Source organism: Drosophila eugracilis, unplaced genomic scaffold (genome assembly GCF_018153835.1).
Source record: "Drosophila eugracilis isolate 14026-0451.02 unplaced genomic scaffold, ASM1815383v1 contig_2154, whole genome shotgun sequence".
NCBI lineage: Eukaryota > Metazoa > Arthropoda > Insecta > Diptera > Drosophilidae > Drosophila > Drosophila eugracilis.
In genome coordinates this window covers 7,292,170-7,314,456 of record NW_024573038.1, presented here as the reverse complement: position 1 = coordinate 7,314,456, position 22,287 = coordinate 7,292,170, and the positions used below count along the sequence as shown (strand labels likewise).

The window sequence follows — 22,287 nt, the reverse complement described above, 5'->3', positions numbered from 1 at the left end:
TGTTCCACAGTGCTACTGTTAACGTAACACTGTTAGTCAAAGTTCTGTAACAACAGCTGTTTCACACTAACAGCCCTACCACCCACGCGAGCAACAGTAACAGAGCAGAGGATGTTTAAATATCTGCTGTTATTAACATTTCACAACAGCCACTTGACAGATTGCCCTGCATAGTGGAATAACGACATTGCCCCTTGTATCTAATAATGTTGACAAGAAAAAGTTTATGAATCTGAAAGTAGTAAACTTAATATATAAGCAAACATGAATAGAAATGGATAATAAATGCATAAACCTTCAAAGAAGATTACGAAGACTTGCCGTAAGAATACGTTATCATCTTATTTTACTTACTCAAAGTCGAGCCACTGTGCGCTGTTGTTGCATCGAACCTAAGAGTTCGAACTCGGAGGAGTTCGAAACTGACCATTTGGTTGGAAGAAAAATGTATTTAAGCGCTTGGCAAAGCACGCTCTTTGTTATTGCTTTTTTCTCGTCCGGGTGGAGCGTTTCGATGTAAATTGCAATTCAATTTTTAAGGAGTATCAACAAAAGTTTGCTCTAAGTCTAGTTAGAATATTCCAAAATAAACGAAATTCGTTGCAAAAATTAAACACAAACAAAAGGAATATTTGAATGACTCTAATTTGGAGAGTTTGTGTGCGGGTGTGCGGTAAATTTACAGTTAGTTGCGCAAAGTGCGTGTTTAAAAATAGCAAGAAAAGACGCTGGAGATAAAAACCGAAATAAATAAGGAGAGGAATAAATGAATGGCAAAGAGAAATGCAAATATATCGGGTCGGTCAGTTTTAAAACGCCGCATCCTGGAAAAGTGTCAGTGTGTTGTTGTGTGGCGCGCGTGTGTGTCTGTGAAATAAACAAAAAAGGCGAAAGTTTACTAGCTCTCTCTCTGTCCTTCTCTCTTTGTGCCGCCCTCTCTTTAGGCTTCTGTCTTTCTCTCTCTCGCGGGACGAATTTCCTTCGATTTTTCTTCCGCCTGGTTTTCCTGTTTCACTTCCCTACATTTTTTTTATTACTCTATTTACACTTGGCGAGTCCTTCCCGTCTATGTGTATGCGCGTGTGTGTGTGTTCCATCTCACACCTGATGTTCTTGTTGTTGTTGTTGCTCCTTTTAGCCGTTCCTGTTGGCCAAGTTTTCATGTTGTTGCTTTGGCAACCATTAACAACAACAAGAACAACAAGGAAAACATCACACACATAAGGGTAAATCCGTTTTTAAAAACATTTCCACTCTTAAAAATAAAACAGAAAAGCGCAGCCAGACAGTCTGAAAAATCTATAGAAATACAAAATTTTCCTTTTTGCCGGCACTAAAAACCGAAAGTGGCCGGCCGTAAGAGTACCCTCGATTTTGATGAGCAGCCAACAGAGATTTCCGGTATCCAGACAAATGGCGAGGCGGAGTCCCATGCTCCAGGTGAGTGCTGGTGCTACCTCCCCCCTTTCCTACTACCGAACACACGTTGAAAAAAACATTTCCTCTTTTCTACCTTATTAATCTAATCTAAAAATGTTACCAAAAATGTTTTTCGGTGTCGAAAGTTTACATGATTTGAAAATAAAATAAGGAAATGAATTTCCAAACACTATCTCTCTAAAAATGTAACGAATTTTTCCATTGCAAAATATGAAGTACATTTTTTTGATTGTTTATTATCTTTATGTTCAATGAGGAAGTAACAAGATAGCACACGAAGTTTAAAATGAAGTAGTAGTACTAGTTAATATAGAAATAGGAGCATCTATTAGTAGTAATTCTTTCTTTGATTTATTGTTAAATCAATTAAGAATTGGAAGGTCGGTTTAGTATTATTTCTCTTAAAACCAAACTAAGTTTATTAAACTTAATATTAGTTTTTTTTCTGTGGAGGGTAGCTTGCATGTGTGTGCCGATTACTTGCTGTTTTCTATTAGCGGGTGCTGGATTTTCCTTCATCGTCGCCTTGAGCAGCTGCTAATAGCTTGTGAAAAAAGTAAACGAAACGGAGCGAAAAGGGGCAACAAAAAGAAAAAATAGAAGGTGGCGAAAAAGTGGGAAGACGGCGGGGGCCTCATAGGGAATAGGGTAAATGGCTAAGCATGTGTGAAACTTCCTCACAATGGGAAAACATATGGTGGCAAGTTCAGTGCTTAAAGTTCTAGATTTCAAGTTTCCGCACTTGATTTTATAGCCCATCAATTTCCAGTACATTTGTGTGTGCCAGGCATTTAAATTAAATCCAATTATCATTCCGAATTTAATAGTTAATAACTTTTTATGTATTTTATTAAGTTAACTGTAAAAGTAATACCTTTTCAAAGGGAACTTTCTGAGGTAATTAATTGGAAAGATAATAGCAAAGTCCTTGGCTGTGATGACAGATTGTTTCTTGGGGCTGTAATTGATTTATGGATTTGAATCAGCAACTGATGTGAGAACTGTTAAATTAATATTTAATGTGTATTAATTATAAGTTATTAGGAATTTAAAGCAGTTAAAAGTTTGTAGAGTTTAATCTTGGCAAATAATTATTTTTCTTTCAGATAAATAAGTTCTTTAAGTTCCATTTCCAGTTGTTGGTTTTCATATTTTGTTTAGCATATTCTTTTTATGTTTTTCCATATGTTAGCTGCTAATTGACCAAAACCACTTACATTTTTTAGCGAAACTAAACCACGTCATTAGAAACATATGTTGTTAAAACTATTTAAAACGTTTGGTACTTCTAGAAATTTTATGACACAGCTTTTAGTTTCTTGCCTCTTAACATTCTTTGTTAAACTTTTATTATTAAACAAAATAAGCTAGCTAGCCTCTCAACAGTTTGATGACCCAAAGCTGGAATCTGTCATTGCCTTAGGTATAGGATGGAGCTCTTTGTGGGAACTGAGCCCTAAATCAAATTTACATCCCCAGCAACCATCGTAAAAGAAGGCAGCTGAGCTGGCCCCCGGGCAGGTGGATGAATGTGCACCTCCTTGGAAAAGCTCTCCTAGTAGACACATATGCAAATGATGGCCCAGTGCCCCCCTCTACAAAATCCCCTTTCCCTTTCTCCACTCCCATGTGCGTGCGTGCGAAATCTGCGAGTTGAGGCAAAATGATTAACAAAGGCTCCCTGAGGTGCGGCAACAAGGAGGTGGTGGCCCTAGGAGTGGATGGGGTTTTGTACTAGTGGTGCACGAAAAAAAATTTTAATCTGCGGATAAAACAACATTTGTCGATATTATATATTCTAAATTTTATTTATAGTTTTTCATTTGCTTCTTTCTGTCTAAGAATTATGATTTTTGCATAAAAGCTTTTTGGCCTAATGAAACTAAACATGATGCTGTAGATTATGATATGTTTTATGAGGTTCTGACAAAATTTTAAGGAAAAAAAGTTCATATCTTATCCAGTAAAAGATAGAAAATGAAAGTTTTCTTGGGGTTTAGATAATCTTATCTCGACATTCACTTTACCTCTTAACTTGTTTTTTCCTGGATTTTCAACTTTTATTTTTGGTGTACTCACATGAGGAATTACATCCATCGTCACTGACACGGACACCAACTGAGACGCGGGACATTTGGACAGATCCTGGGACAGAGGCTAGGCCCCTTAGGGACAGGCGCAGTGCGGCTGTCAAAACTGGGCCCAGCCCAGCCCAGTCCGCCCACCAAACGACAAACCCACCATCCTCAACATCCTCTACTTTTTCCATGGACGCTCATGTCCTGGTTAATGACATTTGAGCGAGAAGGAATCTCCCCTCGGGGCGGGCGGGGACTCAGGCCGACCGAGTAATTTGTGTCACGTTTTAATTTTTGACGCCGCAAAGGACGTTCAAGTGTCTCCCCTCGTGATTATGACAATTAGGATTGCGTTGGAATCCTTCTCGGTTATTTTGTTTCTCGTATTTAAAAAGGTTTATTGTGTAAGCCGCGCCGGGGGAGCGCTTTTGTCCAACTTATGTCTGTGTCCCCCCATTAAAGTGGGTGAGAATTAAATCTAATTACTTTTAAAGCTCTAATGCCATATGGTAGTTTCAATTAGTAAAGGCTAGTGTTTAGAATCCCAAAGAATATTCTCTAAAATGCTTAGTAAAATAATCTATTTGATAATCCTTGTTTATGCAAATTTCAACTAAAAGTTATTAATTACAATTAAATGCATTTAACGATGAGTAATGGCAAAAGATTAAATTACGCATGCTATTGAAATTAACAAAGGCTATTTCTAGTATGTATTTTGATTGTTTATTTCGTGAAATTATTACCATTTAATATTTAAACAAATGTGCTTTGATATGCCATTCATAGAGCTTTCCTCTTTTATGCTCTATCAATCGATTGGTTGGCCTTTTTAAAAAATCATTTTTGATAAACATATTTAAAATTCGCCATCGCAGTAATTGGATAGATTTGCATATCAATCAATTTGCGGCGTAATTGCCATTTTAAAATGAATTTTCTGCTCTGGACGTCGAGTGGTTGGCTCAAATCGCCGCAAAGTCGGCCGAAATGCGTCAGTGGAAAGTCCGCAGTCATTAGCGGTGATTTCTTTTTCAGTTTTCCTTCTCCTGAAACGCACTTTGGAAAAGAAAATCCTTCCCTCGGCGGTATGTCAAAAGTCCTGTACTCTACTGAGTTTTTCCTCTGCTTTGGAAGCTGACAGGCAGGCAGCTTAAAAAGTGGCAAAAAGCATTTCAGTTTGGCTTTAAAAGGTCGGCGGTAAATTGACTTTAATGCGAAATTTTTAAAAGGTTTGTCAATATATATTTGTTTTTACATTACTTAAGAAAATAAAACTTTAATTCCTTAGAAAAATAAGCCTTAAATCATATTTTTAATAGGTTCTTTCAAAAGTCTGCCTTGAGAGAGAATTTTCATTTGCCATTCTGAAATTCAATTGAGTTTAAGTGGTATTTCCTAACCTGTTACCGCCAGCTTCATTCCGAACCCCTTGGAAATGTCATAGGCATGGCTTGCATTTTCCCATCCTCTTTGCTTTCCCTGCTCTTCTGGTCGGCTTCTATCGCCTGAGATCCTCAGCTTTCCGCTAGAGGCCTCAAGGAAACCAACAACTGCGTAAACAGAACACAACAGGAGCGACAAGAAGCGGACAGGACATTAACAAGAACGGGGTGGGGAAGGGTAGGAGCTGGGGAAAGGACTTCACTTCAGTCAATTTGACAAACATGACACAGAAACGAAAACTGCCTGGTGCACAGGAAGAAATTTGGGTAGTTAAGTTTGAATACGTAATACAGACTTTAAAAATCAAAATGCTTAAAAATAAGTATTAAATATTTAGTTAATATAAAGATCATTTAACTATATATAAAACGGAAAATTAAACTAAGAAAAACTTTCCTTAAAAGCCAGAAAAAGGTAATAACACATGGCAAAAAAGCCAATTAAATTTTGTAATTAAAACCCAACGTTGCATAATAATAATAATAATAATAATAATGATTTTTAATTACACTTTTCTTATGATTATTGCAATGTTTTTTTTTAACTTTTAATTAGTAAATACCCTCAGAAGTTTCGCCAAACTTTCTTTAAATAACATACAAAAGCCAAAGAAAATAACCCAGATTTTCTGGAAGTTTTTCTCTATGTTTTCCCGGTGACTGGCAATTTAGCGAAGCAGTTGCTCTAATGGACACTCAGACGCTGCTGGAAGGCATCTTCCTTCTGGGAGGGAGGGGGACAGGAGCTCGTTGGGCAGACGGAGCTGGCAATTAAATTTTTAAAATGCCATTTCAAAAGCAATTTCGAACGGCAGTGGAAATTAAAAATGCCAACTGTGCGTGTGTTTTCCTTGGAAAATAGAAAACAGAGCGTGAAAAGGAGCTGCAGTAGGGGGGAAAGGAGGCACGACAGGACAGGACAGGACAGAACACCAAGGACAGCGGCAATATTTTCGCAAATAAACGTAAATTGAATTTGCGGCCAAGAATGGCAAGTTTTGTGCGGCCGACCAGCACAAAATCACCCAAAAGAGAAACAAACTTAAAAGAAAGTTTTTACAAAAGTTTTCATTTTGTTTTCCTTTTCTTTTTTTTTGTTTTTGTATGTCATCATCGAGGAAATCCGGCGCCAAGTGCCGGCGCCTCTGCGGCTACTTTTTCTTTTCAGCCAACTCATGTGATTTCCCCAAACTTTTTTCTTTTTTTTTCACCCCATCCTGAAATGCGCTTTTTCCTCGTCTGTTTTGCTTGCCATTTTCGCAGCTCAGCTGTTGTCACCACCCACTCATCTCTCTTCCTGGTAAATGCAATTTTAACTGGGCCCCTTTAACCCAACGGCCCAATGCCTGCATTGCCATTTCTCACACCGTGTTCTCTGGCCCGTCTTCCTCGTAATTTAATTGGCAATTTGAACAGTTTTTCACTTTCGTCTTTCTTTCTGGCCAAATGCCATGAACTTCCAAGTCCAAGTCTGGCGCAATCTCAATTTGACCAAAAAAACCAAATGAAAACAATGTTTTTATTCGTTTTTCTTTTTGGCAATTTCTAGCAAAGGATGAAATCTTTTGTAAACTCAATTTGATTATGCACTGGACACAGCCCAGATTGTGCTGCCCATATTTTCTCTGGCCAGCTTCTCTGTCAAAGGGAAAAATGACAAGAAAAAAATAGAAAGATGGATAAGCACTTTTTGCCAGGTAATGAAAGACAAACATGAGAATGTTTGATTTAGTGCAGATTCTTCTAGTCTGGGTAAAAGGAAAGAGATTAATACCGACATTATTTGAAATTCGATAAAGTGTGATGTTTTTTTTTATTAAAATGCTCGTTAGTTGAAGGCGAATTTCTTTAATACATACATACATACATACGTATGTCTCAAAAGTAAACTGTAAATCAGTGCTGCTCAAATTCGTCTTTCGGTAGGGGATTTACTAACACAAATACAAGAAAGAATGCATATATTGAGTGACGCTTTTGTGTTGATTTACAGCTGTGCACTGAGAGAAAGAGACTTTACTAATTTAACATTCATTTTAACACTCACGTCGACGGCCCACTGCGAAATAAACTCTAAAAAGCACACAGAAGTTATACGGAATGATTTCCAGTGCAAGTGTTCGAGGATGATCGAGGAAGAGGCAAGAACAAAATATATTACAGTTAGCGTCGAAATGAGATGGAAAGAGAAAAACGAAAAATTGTTGGTGGAATAGCGCCGCAAGTGAGCAAGTCCATATTCAGCGAGCATTTACAAAAACAAATGAGCACTCAGAGTATAGGCTTTTAGTACCTCTAATTAATGGGATAATGGATAATATACAGACTTATTATATAAAGTATTGGTTTGAAACTAAAAACAGCATATAGGATGTCTAATGCATAATTATAATAATAAACATATATGTATGTTCTAAGGCACTATTCATTATACCATTTGACATCCTATATTCCGGTTTTATTTTTAGCCTATCTTTTACATTAGAAAGTAACAATTTCCTGCCTGCTCTTATCGTTTTCTCCTAATGAATAGACTGTATGAAAAACATAAAAAATCAAAGAAATTGCCGGCCACTTTGCAGAAACTAAAAAGAAATATCAGAACGAAAAGTAAATAAGAATAATGAACTCATTTGTATGTACTGATAAGGCCCAGCTTGACCCCCCTTATGTTTCTACTTATCAGAACAGTAGAACATACAGAAAGTAATGTATTTTCAAACTGATGATAGCGCACAAAGTGATTTTTTACATAATATATGTATGTATATCCAAAAACAAGCGCAAGCCTATATAAAAATAATGGGTTTGTTCTCTAGAAAATCTAGTCTTATAAATTACACTTTATCTTGGTATTAATTTCGTACGACTTATCTCATAATTATGTAGTTTAAGCAGTTAATCATCTATTTAATGGACAATAAACTAACTACCAAAGACATTCTCTTCTTCAGGAAGGTCAGTTATTAAGTTGGGGTCAAACGAATAAACAAAACCGAAAGAAGAATCATTAATCATCAAAAGCCTTAAAAGAACAAGAAAGATTTATCTTTGAAGAATGAAGATAGGTTTGTGAGTCCCAAAAATCAGTTGGGGTTTAATGAATATGCATATATATTATCTATCTAAATTATATTTATGACTTAACCAAAAACAAATTGTTATTAATAGTTAATCAAAATAAAAACAAACAAACATCACGTATTTCGCTTACAGTCACAGCTATGGCATTGATTTCCCTTAATGCATATTTTATTGGTTAATTTATAATAATTTAATAAACTATCAAGTCTTTATCTCGTGCTTTTCCGCCATTAAATAAAGCTGACAAACTGATTTTTATTGACTTGAGAAGCGACCTTCGCGCCTTTTGAGAAATCAAATTAGTATTGGGGCCTAATTAGTAGCATTGATCGTTTTGGCAGGTGATTAAGAATACCGGCATGCGAAATAGGAAAACTGTTCCAATGATTATAACTTTTAAATAGTTTGCCCAACAAATCATTGACACCTTTTCCTAAGCAAACGAATTCCTTTTGCTTCAAACTTTGACTTAGTATATGTATCAACTGTTGCGTCCATCGAAAATAAAAGAAAAAGGCGCTCCCAAACTCACGCAACAGTTTTCCTAACTTCTAACCCGAACTCACGCCCGCCGCCCACTAAGTTCGATTGATGACGCTAACGATTGATGATTCCCGATGGGGATGACTGGTTGCCTTGTGTGGGCCTAGAATTTTGGGAATACCATTTAAGCCAGAACCTGGTTGCCACAGTGGAATGTTAACAAGTTTTTGTCAGCTGTAGATAACTTGATTATATAGAAGCTTCTATAGGTCGATATTGTTTATTATTTCCATTACACTTAATCGATGTAAGTTTACTGTAGATTCAATGGCCATCTCATCTGTTTGTTTGGAGTAAAAATATTTAGTTTGATATAACTAGCACGTAGCAGATGTTATTAACATAGAGAGTATCTAATGAGAGTCTTTTGTCAATGAAAATATTGACTTTGTTAATAGGAAAGTTAGATATGAGATACAATACTGGACCTTCTCTTTTACTTAGTCCCGCTTGATATCACCTTAGACACCTTTACAGACCTTCTTAATTAGTCGCAATTCTGCCCACTGTAAACCTCATTGACATTAGCCTAATAGCTCATCCATCCATTTCCAAAGCGAACCCATCTCATCGAATCGAGCCCAGCCCAGCCCAAAAGCCATTAGTCGCAGCACACTAATTTGTTGTCATAAATTTTATGGATCTGGTCTGCTGTAAAGTCGATATTATATATAGCTCACAATATCCCCATTATTCCGAACGATATTTGGGCAAATTGGATCTGAATATAGATGTGTGGTAGATATGAGTTGATAAATGCCACACTGTTTGACTCTTTTATGGTAGCAAATCTGTGCCACACGACGTCACTTTTGGCTTATTAATCAATTTTTGGTCTATTGGCAAAACGAAGCTTATCTAGAATGGTTTTAGGTTCAGTTTATCAAAACTTCTGTGGGAGACAACCCACCTTACATTTGGTTTAAATAAATATTAAAAAAATGAGTTTGCTGTTTAGTTTGTCTTTTGAGTTAAACAAACTTTAAATTTAATGTGTTAAGTGTGCTTGTTTTCATGTTATTATTGAGCGTGAACAATGAATTCTACACTTGTTAAGCAAATCGAATTTAATAATGTTTTTTGTGGTAATTCTAGAAATTATTAAATAAAATATGTTTAGTACAAAGCTATTTGGTGCGCTAATGAAAAGCTCTTGTTTAATTTATTTAATTTGTGAGTTTAATTGAGAAAAATTTAAATATGTGGCAAAAATTGAATGAAAATTAAACAATGGAACTGTAATTAAAACGAATTGGGTAGGTATAAAGGCAGTGATTAGTTAGTATTAATATCATTTTGATATTTGTAACATTCTAATTTAAATTTAATATTTTTGTATAATAATTTAGCCAAGAAGTGTAGAAATCTACGCAACATTATGATATAAAGTTCTTTACTATTTCTCATAATATTTAAGAACACATTTCATCCATTTGTATGCAAAGGCTATATAATAATAACGATGGATTATATATATATATATGTGCACTTACTTTCCCACTTCATCAAGCACGAACTGCAGGCAACTCCAAACTCAGAAAAAAAAAAATGAAACAAAGAAGCAGCAGAGCGCGACTCTTAAGAATTTGTGGCACGTTTCCATTGATTGCATTTGAGAGCTGCCACCAAACCGGATATAAATGACTCTATGCACTATAACTCACATGGCCATAAAGGCATTCAGATACTGCCACTGCCTTCCTCCTGGCCTGCTCCTGCCTTCTCCTCCAGAAATGTTCGTTAATCCATTAAATTTGAAATATGTTTTTGCGGGTGGCGTGGAGGGGGCGGGTAAAACCCTTCGCCTTGTGCATCCTGGAAATCCCGCTCGCATTCAGATAAATGCCATGGTTGCTTGGGTAATGCCGATGTGTCAAGTCTGGGTTCAAGCGCCTCGAAAGCTGCCAACACAAATCAAAATGCAAAAAGTACTTGCAATCACCTCTGCCATTTCGAAGAGCAATTTCTTTTTCCTTGAGAAAACTTTCCCTCTGTTTGCAGAGAAGTTTTAGGGTCGTAAAAGTGGCAAAAAACAACAATATTTCATTTAAATAAATAAGAAATGATTTTGCAAAGGCAAGATGTTGAGAAAACTTGACCAACGGACTTTTCTTTGAATAAATATGACTTTTGTTTTGTGAGTAGATTTCAGTTTTTAGTAAAGAGGAGACTTATTGGAGTTTACCTTTAAATTTAAAGCATTTTAAAGGCTTTTAATTTGTAATTCAAATGAAAATTATACCTTTGAAAAATGTGAAAATGTAAATACCAAACAAAATGGTGTAATAAGCTGGTCAGTTAACACCGCTGCAGCGCGCTGGCCAATGCACATGCCCCTGGTATTATGCAATTGTTTTTGCCACAAACACAGTCAGGAACACACACACAAACACATTCTGAAACACCAACACATTGATGCATAAAAGAGAAATTGCGATGCCGGCGTCATTTTGATGGCTCTCCACAGTGGGACATTTCATTTGACGCTTATGGCCGAAATGAACTGGAATTGAATGGAACGAGATGGAAAATAGAAATAAAGGAGAGGCGCTGGCATTTCCCACAACGACTCCTAAATTCGTGTCCTTGCCGCAAAACGAGCTAGTGGTTGGGCATTCAAAAAGCACTTTGAATTCCAACAATGCCACAGAAATTCGCTGTCAGTCGTTCATAGCGTGTTTTCACTTTAATTATTAAAAGTGAGATTAAGGTGAATGGGAAACATTCTGGAAAGTTGGCTCTTTCTTCTGTCTAAAGTATGATCTTTAATAAGTGGAAAAACCTTCACTTTAATCATTCCCTTCTTGAACTCATAACTCATATTATTCATAAACTTAAAAAGTCAAACTGCTTATAACGACTGAGAACATGTTTATCAACATTTTGTGCCATAAGTTAAAAACTGGATGAGGAGGAGCTGTCAACGATACGTGACAAATGCCAACATCTTTAATTCAGCCATTACATAAAATAAAATATTGTGATATAGCACTCTGACATTTGTGCCCCACAGTGTCTCTGGGCTCATCCACCCACCCACTGTGCGTTGGTGTTTGCGTCCATTCAAGGACATGCCCTGGCATCGCTCTCGAATGGCATCCGGGTGCTTTCGAGAGCCTGGTGTGTTCGGTGCAGCTCCTCGACGCCGCTCTCCATAACCCTGGCAATGGCAGAGTGTTCCATTTCCACTCTGACGGCCAGACCCGCTCGTAACTTCCAACCCCATGCCCGCCATTTTCCGGGTTTTCCTCTGTCAGCACTTGGCGCCCACTTGTGTGGTATTTTGTTTTTACACTCCACCGCCCACACAACGCTACACAGCAAGAAAATTATAAAATGTTTTTAGATTATTATAAAAAAAAGTTGATGGTTTGTAAGAAATGTGATTAAGAATTGTATTATTCTGATGTAGAGACTTTTAGATTTCTGTTATTAGTTTAGTTAATCATTTTGTAATATATTTCTTGCAGTGCACTTAGCCATGCCCTCTTGATGGGCCTCCCGTCTGGCTGGTATGCACACATCCAGTTGTTTCCTTTTTCATTGCGGCTTTATTTGTTGGCCTCGGTGTGCTGGAATTGTCATGTAAATGGGTTAAGTTCTGACATTAAATTGTTCTCGCCCAGATTTTTCATTTGTGCTCTCCACTGCTTTGACGTTTTGGGCCAAAATGATTTCCCATTTCTGGTCGACCTACCATATAGTTCATGATCCCCGTTTTCCGCATCCTTCAGCCTCCCTCAGTTTTTCATTATTCATTAAAAAGCAAAGCCGAAACAATGTCTGCAATTTCTGCCAACGGGCATAAAGAGATTTGCAGTATTTGTTGATAATTGCATTTTGTACTTTGTCCTGTTCTGGTCAGGCCTTTGACCAAGGCATTCGAATTTATTAAAATTGCTTGCAAGTCTAGCAATGAGATGGAAAAACTGGCATCTAAAGCAGTTTAATTGAATTTTCTTGAATGGTAATTTATAAAATAGTTTCTGCAAATGAAATGAAATTAAATTTGTACATGAATCTAAATAAATAATGAATTTATATCAACATTTTATGATTTTTAAAAAAAGAAAAAAAGAAGACACATCTCCCCGACGGGGAATTGAACCCCGGTCTCCCGCGTGACAGGCGGGGATACTAACCACTATACTATCGAGGATGTTGATTTCCGTTCTATCAAATATTCATTTCTCATACACCTGGCTAAAGTTTATTTTTGAGATGTCAGCATTCATTTATTATTGGCTATTTCTGGCTTACAATCAAAGTATTGATAAGAAGCCGTATAATCATATCTTTAGCTTGCAAACTTGTTGACATTGTTATGGCAATTTGCAACCAAGACCATCTTGACACTTGCTTCATTCTTTATAATCTTAAACATGTAAAACATAAAACAGATAGAAAATTGAAACCATTTAAATATGATACACTTTCACATAATAGCCCGAAGATAATCACTTAAACATTTGTTAAAAGCTTAACAAAAAAGTTAGCTAATATACTTCCGCAAGTTGTGGGTGCACTTTAATTGCATGCAGATTGAGGCGGATAAAAAAAGAGAACACAACCGAAACAGAAATCAAATTAAACTAAAGCGAAGAACAAAACGGCGCCGAACTTTGTTGGAATCATGCAAAGCGCAGCACATTTCGAATTGGCCATTGAACTTTGATATCAAAAACAGCGGCAACACCGGCGAAAATGGTTTTTAAAACGCTTAAACACGCGAGACCCAGCCAGCCGCGCCCCATCATAATTGGAAAAGTCTGTAAGAATCGCCAGTACCACACAAGCTTGTACCTACTATATATGTTTCTATATATATATACACATACATATATGTACTTTGTATAAATACATGTGCTTGGGGTCTGGTAGGTGGGGGGAAAACAACTTCCGCTACCAGCTGATAGACCCCTCTTTCCCTTGTTCTTATTTCCCCAGGCAGTTGTTAACAACTTTGCGCAAATTACATTCGAAGAGTGGAAACTGTAGTCGCAGCGGTTAGGAGGTCGTTCTTTCAAAGTACAAGTGATTAGCCCAACTGCAAGGGAAATAATGCATTCAAGAAATTGCTACGTTTTCAGATTAACTAAGAAGGAGGCTTAAGAAAAGAGAGTCTATTTATTAACCTCTAAAATATATCTACCGACTGACTGGATAATATTAAATATGTTAATTGATTGATTGATAAAAAAAATTGATATTAGAATTACAACAGATTTAATTTCATAAGGCACTTAAGTACGTTGATAACTGAGCCATATACAAGCCATTAATGGTTCTCGATTGCCATATGACAAGATATTGCAAAGTGGTTTATGTTTACTTATAGAGTAAAAGGGTATATTGAATTTGTCGAAAGGAATGTAACAGGTTTAAGGGAAGCTTTTCAGGCCATATACAGTTTATATATCCTCGATTAGGATAACTCACAGGAAAGTACTAGCTATGTCCGTCTGTCCGTTGTTCTATCTGTCCTGCATATCTATCTATCTATCTGTATAAGCTCTGAGATCTCTGGAACCTAAAGATTATAACTTAAAACCTATAAACGATAGTAACGTATGCTTAGTTGTAGGCCATGATCTGATATGTGTCTTATCATATGGCAATATTTTCGTACGTAATAGATACATTTATTACGTTGAATGGGTAATCGATTATATAGTTTATATTGAATATATGTATGCAAAACCAAGGAATTATTTGATTTATACTTATATTTATTGGTACATTTGGATAAGATAAAACCCACATTTTAGTTATAGTATCCAAACTAATCAGATAATTAGTAAATAATTTATAAGCAATACTAAAGTTTCTTTTAATTTTCTATCCATCTTTTATCAGGCTTCCAATGCGGCAAATAGTTCTATGAAATGTAAGTGGAATCCAGTGAGCGAACCATTCACAAAACTGATAGCGCAGTTTAGTATATAGACTATATATTATATATGGACATATGGATACATAGGAGAAGCAAGTGCGATAAAGCCAAAATCAACATAATATCCATACAATTTCAGAATTTTCGTTGCGTACCACCAGCTAGCTACGTACGCCCTATCGTCGACCGTCCCGTCCCGCCCCCCTGAACGCCTCCGTCCCGCCCTCATCCGCTTGGCCCTGCGTGGAGGCAAATCAGAGAGAGAGAGTCAGTAAATGGAATGAAAATAAAATAAATCAAAACCGCAAAGCCAGCGAAACGGAGCAGAGTTGACAAAAAAAATAAGAAAAGAAATATAACAAAGTAAAAGGCCAGAGGAAAATCACATATAAAATTCGAAAGCGAACGAATGAAATCAAAAAACCAACATAGAGTAACGTGGCCAACACGAAAGAAATCATCACAACTTGCAACTGCAACAGCCATACAGTTTGTAATAGTAATTTGAGGAATTCGAGCCAGTTCCGGCCACTAGGATGAAGGGCAACTATACCAGTCTTGGCACGTACAGTGGGATCAATGCCGGTGGCAATGGCAAAATGTCGCTGGGCAAATCCATCAAAATGTACCTGACCATTTTCATTTTGACCACATGCATTTACATGGCTCTCTATCAGTATCACATATCCCGCGAGCCCTTCGCCGCCAGCGAAGTTGTCAAGGTGAGTGGAGCTCAAATTTCAAAATTTATTTAAATTAATTATTAGGTTTATAAATTAAATTATAATCTAAATAATAAAAAGATAATACGTCTGAGCAGCATGACATTTTTAAATAGTTTGTAAGCCTAGTTAAAATAGGAACAATTAACATGATATATAATTTTTTTAAATATTTAGTAATAAAAATATTGCTACACAATTTAATGGGAAATTTGTTTGTGGGAGTTAATTTTTTGTTACCTTTTTTCTTGGCTAGTGTTTGGTAATGGATTGCTGTCTCTTTTCTAAATGCACTTTACTTTTCCCAATAATCTTGCACAACTTGCCCTATAGTTTATATTCCAAGGTACTTATGTCAAAGGGAATACTAATTTAATAATCTTGTATAACTTCATTTGATAGTCTACAGCGGCAAAACATAATTTAATATATCTGACTTTAAGGTTTAAAGTTTTTGACTTCTGTGACCTTGACCTAAACCATGATATTAACTTATTATCTAAAACTTTGGCCACCTGTGCGATTAAGGCGTGGGAACAAATATTGTTTTTGTGTGCAAAAAAGTAACAAAAGTGCGTGAAACATAAGCAAGCCTAACAACAAGCTTTTAATCAATGAAGATAACATAAATGTGTTATATTTGGGGAAACCCAAAAAGTTCTAACTGAGAAACAGGAAATCATAAAATAACATTTATGTACAGATAATGTACTATATGTGTTATTTTTTTGGCTGTCACAAAATAGATATCAGTAAAAACCGCTAGAAGCACGAATTAATATAGCAGACGCTAAATAGAGAATAAAGAAAGATTAGATTTAAACGTGCTTGGAGTAAAATAAACCAAAAATATCATTAGAAACGTTGGGTTGAGGAAGGTCGTGTTTTTACTGTATAATTCCCAACTATTTTTAGCTATCATCTTAATCACACTTTAGTGCTAACTCTAGAACCTAACTAGACTATATACTATTGTAATGTTTTCTGTGTGTTCTTGTTCTATTTCCTCTGATCCTCTCTATATGAAACCTAATCTCATTGACTACCTAACTTTAGCATCAAGAGAAATCATCGTCATATATCGCTTCATATTTGTGGTCACCCATTTCCTTGCTAATGGCCAATAGTTCCTCAAACACTATTAACAATTCCATAACAACAACAACAACAACAACGACAAGCACAACAACAGCTCCAACAGCAACAACAACTAGAACAGCTGGTCAAAAACTGACTGCCTCCGCCTCCATTCGCATGGTTTCATTAGCTGCCACCATACCCACATTGATAAGTTCGTCATCGGATTTGAGATCGGGATCGTTGGGTGGTCATCCTCAAAAAACTGCAACCACTAAAACTACTACCACGACAACCACAACAACAACAACAGCCAGTGGGTTGGCCACAGCAACATCAACAAGAACAACAACCACAGCTAAAACAAGCGCAAAAACACCTGCGGCTACCACGCCCACTGCCGGGCACATGGAAAACGCTCATAAGACTCGACCAACATTCGTTGCCGCATCCGTGCCCGTAAATATATTGACATAATCATAATCCTAGACGAGCACTTCACTTCCCCACCTCCACCTAAAACACACTGAGAAAAAGACGGCTAAAAATATAATAAATATCTATAAAAAAGCCTTAAAGCGTAAAATACTGTTTCAATAAAAAATCATCTTAAAATAAAATACTAAACTTTAATCCTTCGCTTCAAGAAAGTTAAATATACTAAAATACTAGATACGGATTGCTAGAAATACTAGAAAATCTGTTTACATTTTCGTAAAAATAACTGAAAATCGAACACTGTTTAACTTACTTTAACGTTAAAGATCAAATATCTGTAAACTTCTTGCTACGTTTTTCTCTCAGTGATCTAAAGTTGGAAACACCCACAACTAACCAAACTTATTACACTCCTGCTCCTCCCGCATTTCACATTTTGTGTTTTAATCTTGGAAAGTGCATTTCCAGCTTATCTGCATACTATTTTCACTTGGCTTGTGCATGTCCGTACGAAGTGTTTGTTTGTTGTCCAGTGTTTGTTTGTGTGTCGCGGGTTGGTTGTCATAATACGATAACCGATTGTCGCACTTGTTGCCCTCTCAATGGCCATTGACAACCTGCTGGCAACTCTCTTATCGCTTTTCTTCACCCTTTTTTTTTGTAATTTCCCTAATTGCCATTTGCTAAACGCTATGGGAGTGCTTTTATATTTAGTTGGGGTTGGGAAAAAGGAAAACAAAATGACTAAAAAATAATTTTACTCTCTTTAAGAATACAAACATATATTCAACGTAAAATAAGTTTATGTTACTTTTACTTTTCTTTTTCAGTTTTAAGTTGACAAATATTTGTAAATAATAATTATTCTCTTCTAAGAAATACTTTTGAATATTTTAAGATTATGTATGTAAGATTGCACTTCACCTTAATTACTAATTTCTGCCTGAAACTGGACAAACATAAATGCATATTTAGCAATTATTTAAACTAAGCTGAAACCAGAGCAGGGCAAACAAACAAAATGACAAATGTGTTCTACATTTGGCCAACCGACTTTGCCACTTTGGTACGTTAATTATGGACTCATTAAAGTCCTAAATGGGAATATATTACCAACCACCGACTTGGAATAATGCGAACTCAACACAATGGGACGCTGGGCCGCACAAATTGCAGTGTTTAATTTAGCCAAGTTTTGTTTGGCCAACATGTGCAAATTGGTTGCCGGCTATCCGTATCACGATTTCTGGGTTAATCACATGCATTATATTAACCAACAAGCCACCGCCGCCGTCGCACTAACTGCGGGCGTGCCACTCCAACTGGTGGCAGAACAAAAAGATTCTCATTCACCATTTGGCATGAGCCTAATTTGAAAATTGCTCTAGTGCGTTGCTCACAAAACCAAAACCGCAAAACTGCATCTAAAAAAAGAGTAAACTATATACTATATATATATATAGATAAATTAGTAGCATTGAAAGCAGGCACTGAAAATAAGGGGTGGTCGCTGATCTAGATTCCAGGTTTATGCAAAACACAAAAACCAAGCCAATTGAAAACATTCACGCGCCTTTGTTGGTTTTGTGGCATTTAGTAGCCAGTAGTTGCAGCTACAATCTGCCATTCCAATCCACCCTGCACTCAATGTCAACGGTCAAGCTTATCAGTGATCAGATAAATTTCTTTTTTAAAGGATTTTCTGGAAATTCAATAGCTTGGAAAAATGTATTGGTATTGGAAATGACCCAAAAAAGGATTTTTACCTAAACTTACTAACTTTAATGTCTTAATCTGTAACCCAACAATATTTAAAGTTTAATAAAAATGATCTATCTGGTAGATAGAATAGAAAACTAGCAATGATAAAGGGGAGCTATCAAATGAACTCTTCTGATATTGTGAAAACTGAGCTAATTTGCATGTTATCTCCGCCCCTTGATCCCTTCCACGTAGTTTCATTTGAATATCCGAGTTTATTTTGCAAAATAAATTTAAATGCATTTTCTTTTTTTTGTATTTGTTTGATATTTTCCACCCCCTTGCATGTGGTGGGTGGGTTGATGGTGGGTGCATGTGTGTCAACAATGGACAATTTGCAAAGTGAGTGCGCCAGTTTATTTATTTTCAACGTCAGTGTCGTTCAATGGGCCATGGGTTCACAGGCGCAACATATCTAGAACGGGTGTTTGATGCCACATGTGTGTTGGAGAGTCCACTGTGAGAAAATATGACTAACAGTTGTATAGGAAAATATTAATTTGTAACCTCAAGTAGAAGGTATTATTTCCTTACTCCTTAAAAGAGATCTTTTTTTTGTAAATTTTGCTTTAAAAGAAAATAAAATTGCTAGCTTTTTCTCTCAGTGAATTTGACTAGCGAAATGCGACCCATATTGCTTAACCAGAGCCTAGACATACTGACTTACGGCAATGATGGGCGGATGTGGCTAGCTTGCTTTCGCCTAGTCAAGTCATTGGGCTGTAAATTAATTTGCATAATTGCTCATAAAAAGAAGCTCACGCCGCATTACGCACCACCCACTGGCACCTAACGAGGCACTCAGCCACCCAGCCACCTAGCCACCTAGCCACCCAACGACCCAACTAACCCAGTAACCAGTCCAAGTGCAGTGCACACATACACGCACACAGATAGAAACAACGTTAGATAACCTAATGACACTCAACTCAAATCAACTCGACCCACAGCCGCCCCTGTACATAATCACGCCCACCTACCGACGACCCGAGCAGATGGCGGAGCTTACCCGGCTGGGTTATACCCTGAAGCATGTGGTGAATCTACTTTGGCTGGTCATCGAGGATGCCAACATAACGAATCCATTGGTGTCCCATACTTTGGATCGAATTGGTGTGCCCTATGAGTACATGTTGGGTGAGTACTAGTTCCTTACCCAGACTCTAGCCCAGTGTCATGTCCTGGACACATTCAAGTGATATTTACGAGTCACTACATCGCACCCATTTCCATTAACCATTTACCATTTCCTTTGCGATTTTCCGTAGCGCCCATGCCGGAGAAGTACAAGCAGACGAAGAAGGCCAAACCCCGTGGCGTCTCCAATCGGAATCGAGGGCTTGAGTATCTGCGGCAACATGCCACCGAGGGAGTGCTCTACTTTGCCGACGACGACAACACCTACGACATTAGCATATTCGAACAGGTATACCTATTGAAAGGAATAGCAGTAGTAGCAGCAGCAGCAGGTGGGCGGGTTGTCCGTTTTACTTGCCCTCTGACCTACCCAGTACATAAACCACAATTTACACGAATTAGGGGTCAAAGGCTGCCCATTCCAAATCAATAGACGATAGATAAGGGCCACCGTTGCCACGCTTTTGGGTAGAATGTTAAACAATTGAAATTGATGTTTAAGGATCAGAGTCAAAGATGTCAGGAATGGGGGTTTAAACTTTCTTTCTTTTCTTAAATCTTAAATCTTTCTTTTAGTTTACAATCAAAAACGTATCTTAGTCGAGAAACTATCTCAGTTTTTAATCCTCTTTTGTATATTTTCTGTCTCCCAGATGCGCTACATCACCAAGGTGGCCATGTGGCCCGTGGGGCTGGTAACAAAGACCGGCGTAAGTAGTCCCATAATTCAGGAGGGCAAGCTGGTGGGCTTTTACGATGGCTGGATCGGTGGACGTAAATATCCTGTGGATATGGCCGGATTTGCAGTAAACGTTAAGTTCCTGAAGGAACGGCCCAACGCCCAGATGCCCTTTAAGCCGGGTTACGAAGAGGACGGCTTCCTCCGTAGTCTGGCGCCGCTGGACAATAAGGAAATCGAGTTGCTGGCCGACGACTGTCGAGATGTGAGTTGGTTTTTTATAATTAAACATTTAAATTTAAAAATTTACATAATAATTTGTTTTTAATCTTCAAGGTTCTTACGTGGCACACGCAAACGAAGAAGAACGCCCCCGCCCAGGAGCTGAACAGGACGCGCTACAAGAACACAAACCTGGAGTATATAGACAAGCTGCTGGTCCGCCCATAGGGACATTGACTGTAGTTAGCTAGTTAGGCTTAGCTAGGCAATGCTCATCGTATTTACGGTGGCTTGCTAAAACCATTTTGACCGTGGCTCTGACGGGTTGTACTGGTACAACCCGGCGCACGGAGAAACCAATCAGATTTGATCAGATCATTAGTCGGTGTACATTATTATCATAATCATACGGAGTAGTTAGGCTCTAAGCGCACACACACACGCACCTCTATGATATATAGTTCACGGCACCGTAGGCTTTGTTTGACCCCGTACACGTATTCCTAACGTACGCACATCTAAAAAAATACCTTAAGTAAAAGTATTGTATCATATCGCTGCGTCCATGACTATTTTGTAAATAATCGCAATGATTAATTTAAGCTACAAGTTTATTTTACACTCTAAGTTAAAAAAAAAAACGCAACGAATTGGATAAGATGTTCCTAGACCAAAGAAAAGGCAGCCCCTTAAGTTCTGCATTCAAACCATTCCCTAGGGGAAAATTCAATCACCAAAAGAAAGCAAGGACTTCCTTATTCGTGTGAGTTCAAGGTCGGAAGCACAACAGCAATCAATTAGGGCAAGGTGTCAACAAAGACTTATTTCCCCGAAATCCTCCTGCAACCGGGGCAAGCGTTTCAATAATTCATGCCGACATATGGATGGTTCGTTCTAGGGGCGAGTGGCACAGATAAGTCGCCTCTTTCCACCAGCGAAACCAAATCGCGTGCCTCACTAAAATTGCACGAAACAAAAAAAAAGAAAGAAAAATTGGATACAAACAGGACGAAGGGGACATAGTTTAAACATTGTAATGGCTCCTGCTAATGGGACTGAATGGCTCAAAAGTTTGGCAAAATCAATTTTATTCCAAACACTGCACGAGTTTTATGTGTTGAATGAGAACTCTTATTTTGAATATGCCTAAGAAAATGCGTTTCTTTTCTGATTTTTCCGAAACGGGTTTCCAAAGCAACACTTTGTGCACACTATTCTTATAAGTAAGTTAAGTTTATAAAGAAAATTTATATTGAAGTTATGAACTGCACTGAAAAATCGCCTACTACATGTAAATAATAATCACCAAATATTGTAACCAAATTTTTACACATCCCCCAGCAAAGGCAGGGACAATGCGCAGGGATGGGAGGAAACTATGACAAATGGTATTACGAAATTTATACAATTTATACAATTGAATATGGAATATGGAATACGATAAGCCGCAAAGCAATTAGTTAGGTACTTATAAAAATCTTAAAAAAAATATAAATAAATATTAACAATCGAGTATGAAAGAGAGCTCGCAAGCAAGTAACTTAAAAACTTTTCAAGAATATCGAAAAAAAAAATGTTTCAAATGAATACTAAAGATACAGAAATACGTCTAAAACTATTCTCTTATTCAAGTAAACTAAAAGATACAATGTTTAAACCTGACAGGACTTATAGCAAGGAACTTCAATCATTTTTTAACAAAATACAAAATACCTTTCAATAAATTGATAAACTTTTCTTAAGAATTTTCAAAAGTAAACCATGTTGT

The 22,287-nt window shown here is 37.2% G+C and overlaps 1 protein-coding gene and 1 non-coding gene across 7 annotated transcripts; one reads left to right on the top strand and one right to left on the bottom strand.

The window, feature by feature from the left end:
* The first annotated feature begins 486 nt into the window (after positions 1–486).
* Positions 487–22,278, top strand: LOC108114537 (galactosylgalactosylxylosylprotein 3-beta-glucuronosyltransferase P). 6 transcript variants are annotated; one of them, XM_017225575.2, is made up of 9 exons: positions 487–673; positions 1,272–1,440; positions 14,447–14,477; positions 14,623–15,205; positions 16,262–16,741; positions 19,432–19,618; positions 19,750–19,907; positions 20,272–20,562; positions 20,634–22,278. In XM_017225575.2, exons 4-9 carry the CDS (start codon positions 15,020–15,022, stop codon positions 20,745–20,747), a joined length of 1,416 nt encoding a protein of 471 aa, XP_017081064.1. In that variant the 5' UTR covers positions 487–673; positions 1,272–1,440; positions 14,447–14,477; positions 14,623–15,019; the 3' UTR covers positions 20,748–22,278. The 6 variants fall into 6 exon arrangements, with proteins under 6 accessions (XP_017081064.1, XP_017081066.1, XP_017081065.1 ...); XM_017225577.2 differs by having other exon boundaries at positions 487–684; XM_017225576.2 differs by having other exon boundaries at positions 487–698.
* Positions 12,678–12,749, bottom strand: Trnad-guc. Its single transcript has one exon. It is a non-coding gene; the product is annotated as a tRNA-Asp (tRNA).
* Positions 22,279–22,287: the final 9 nt, after the last annotated feature.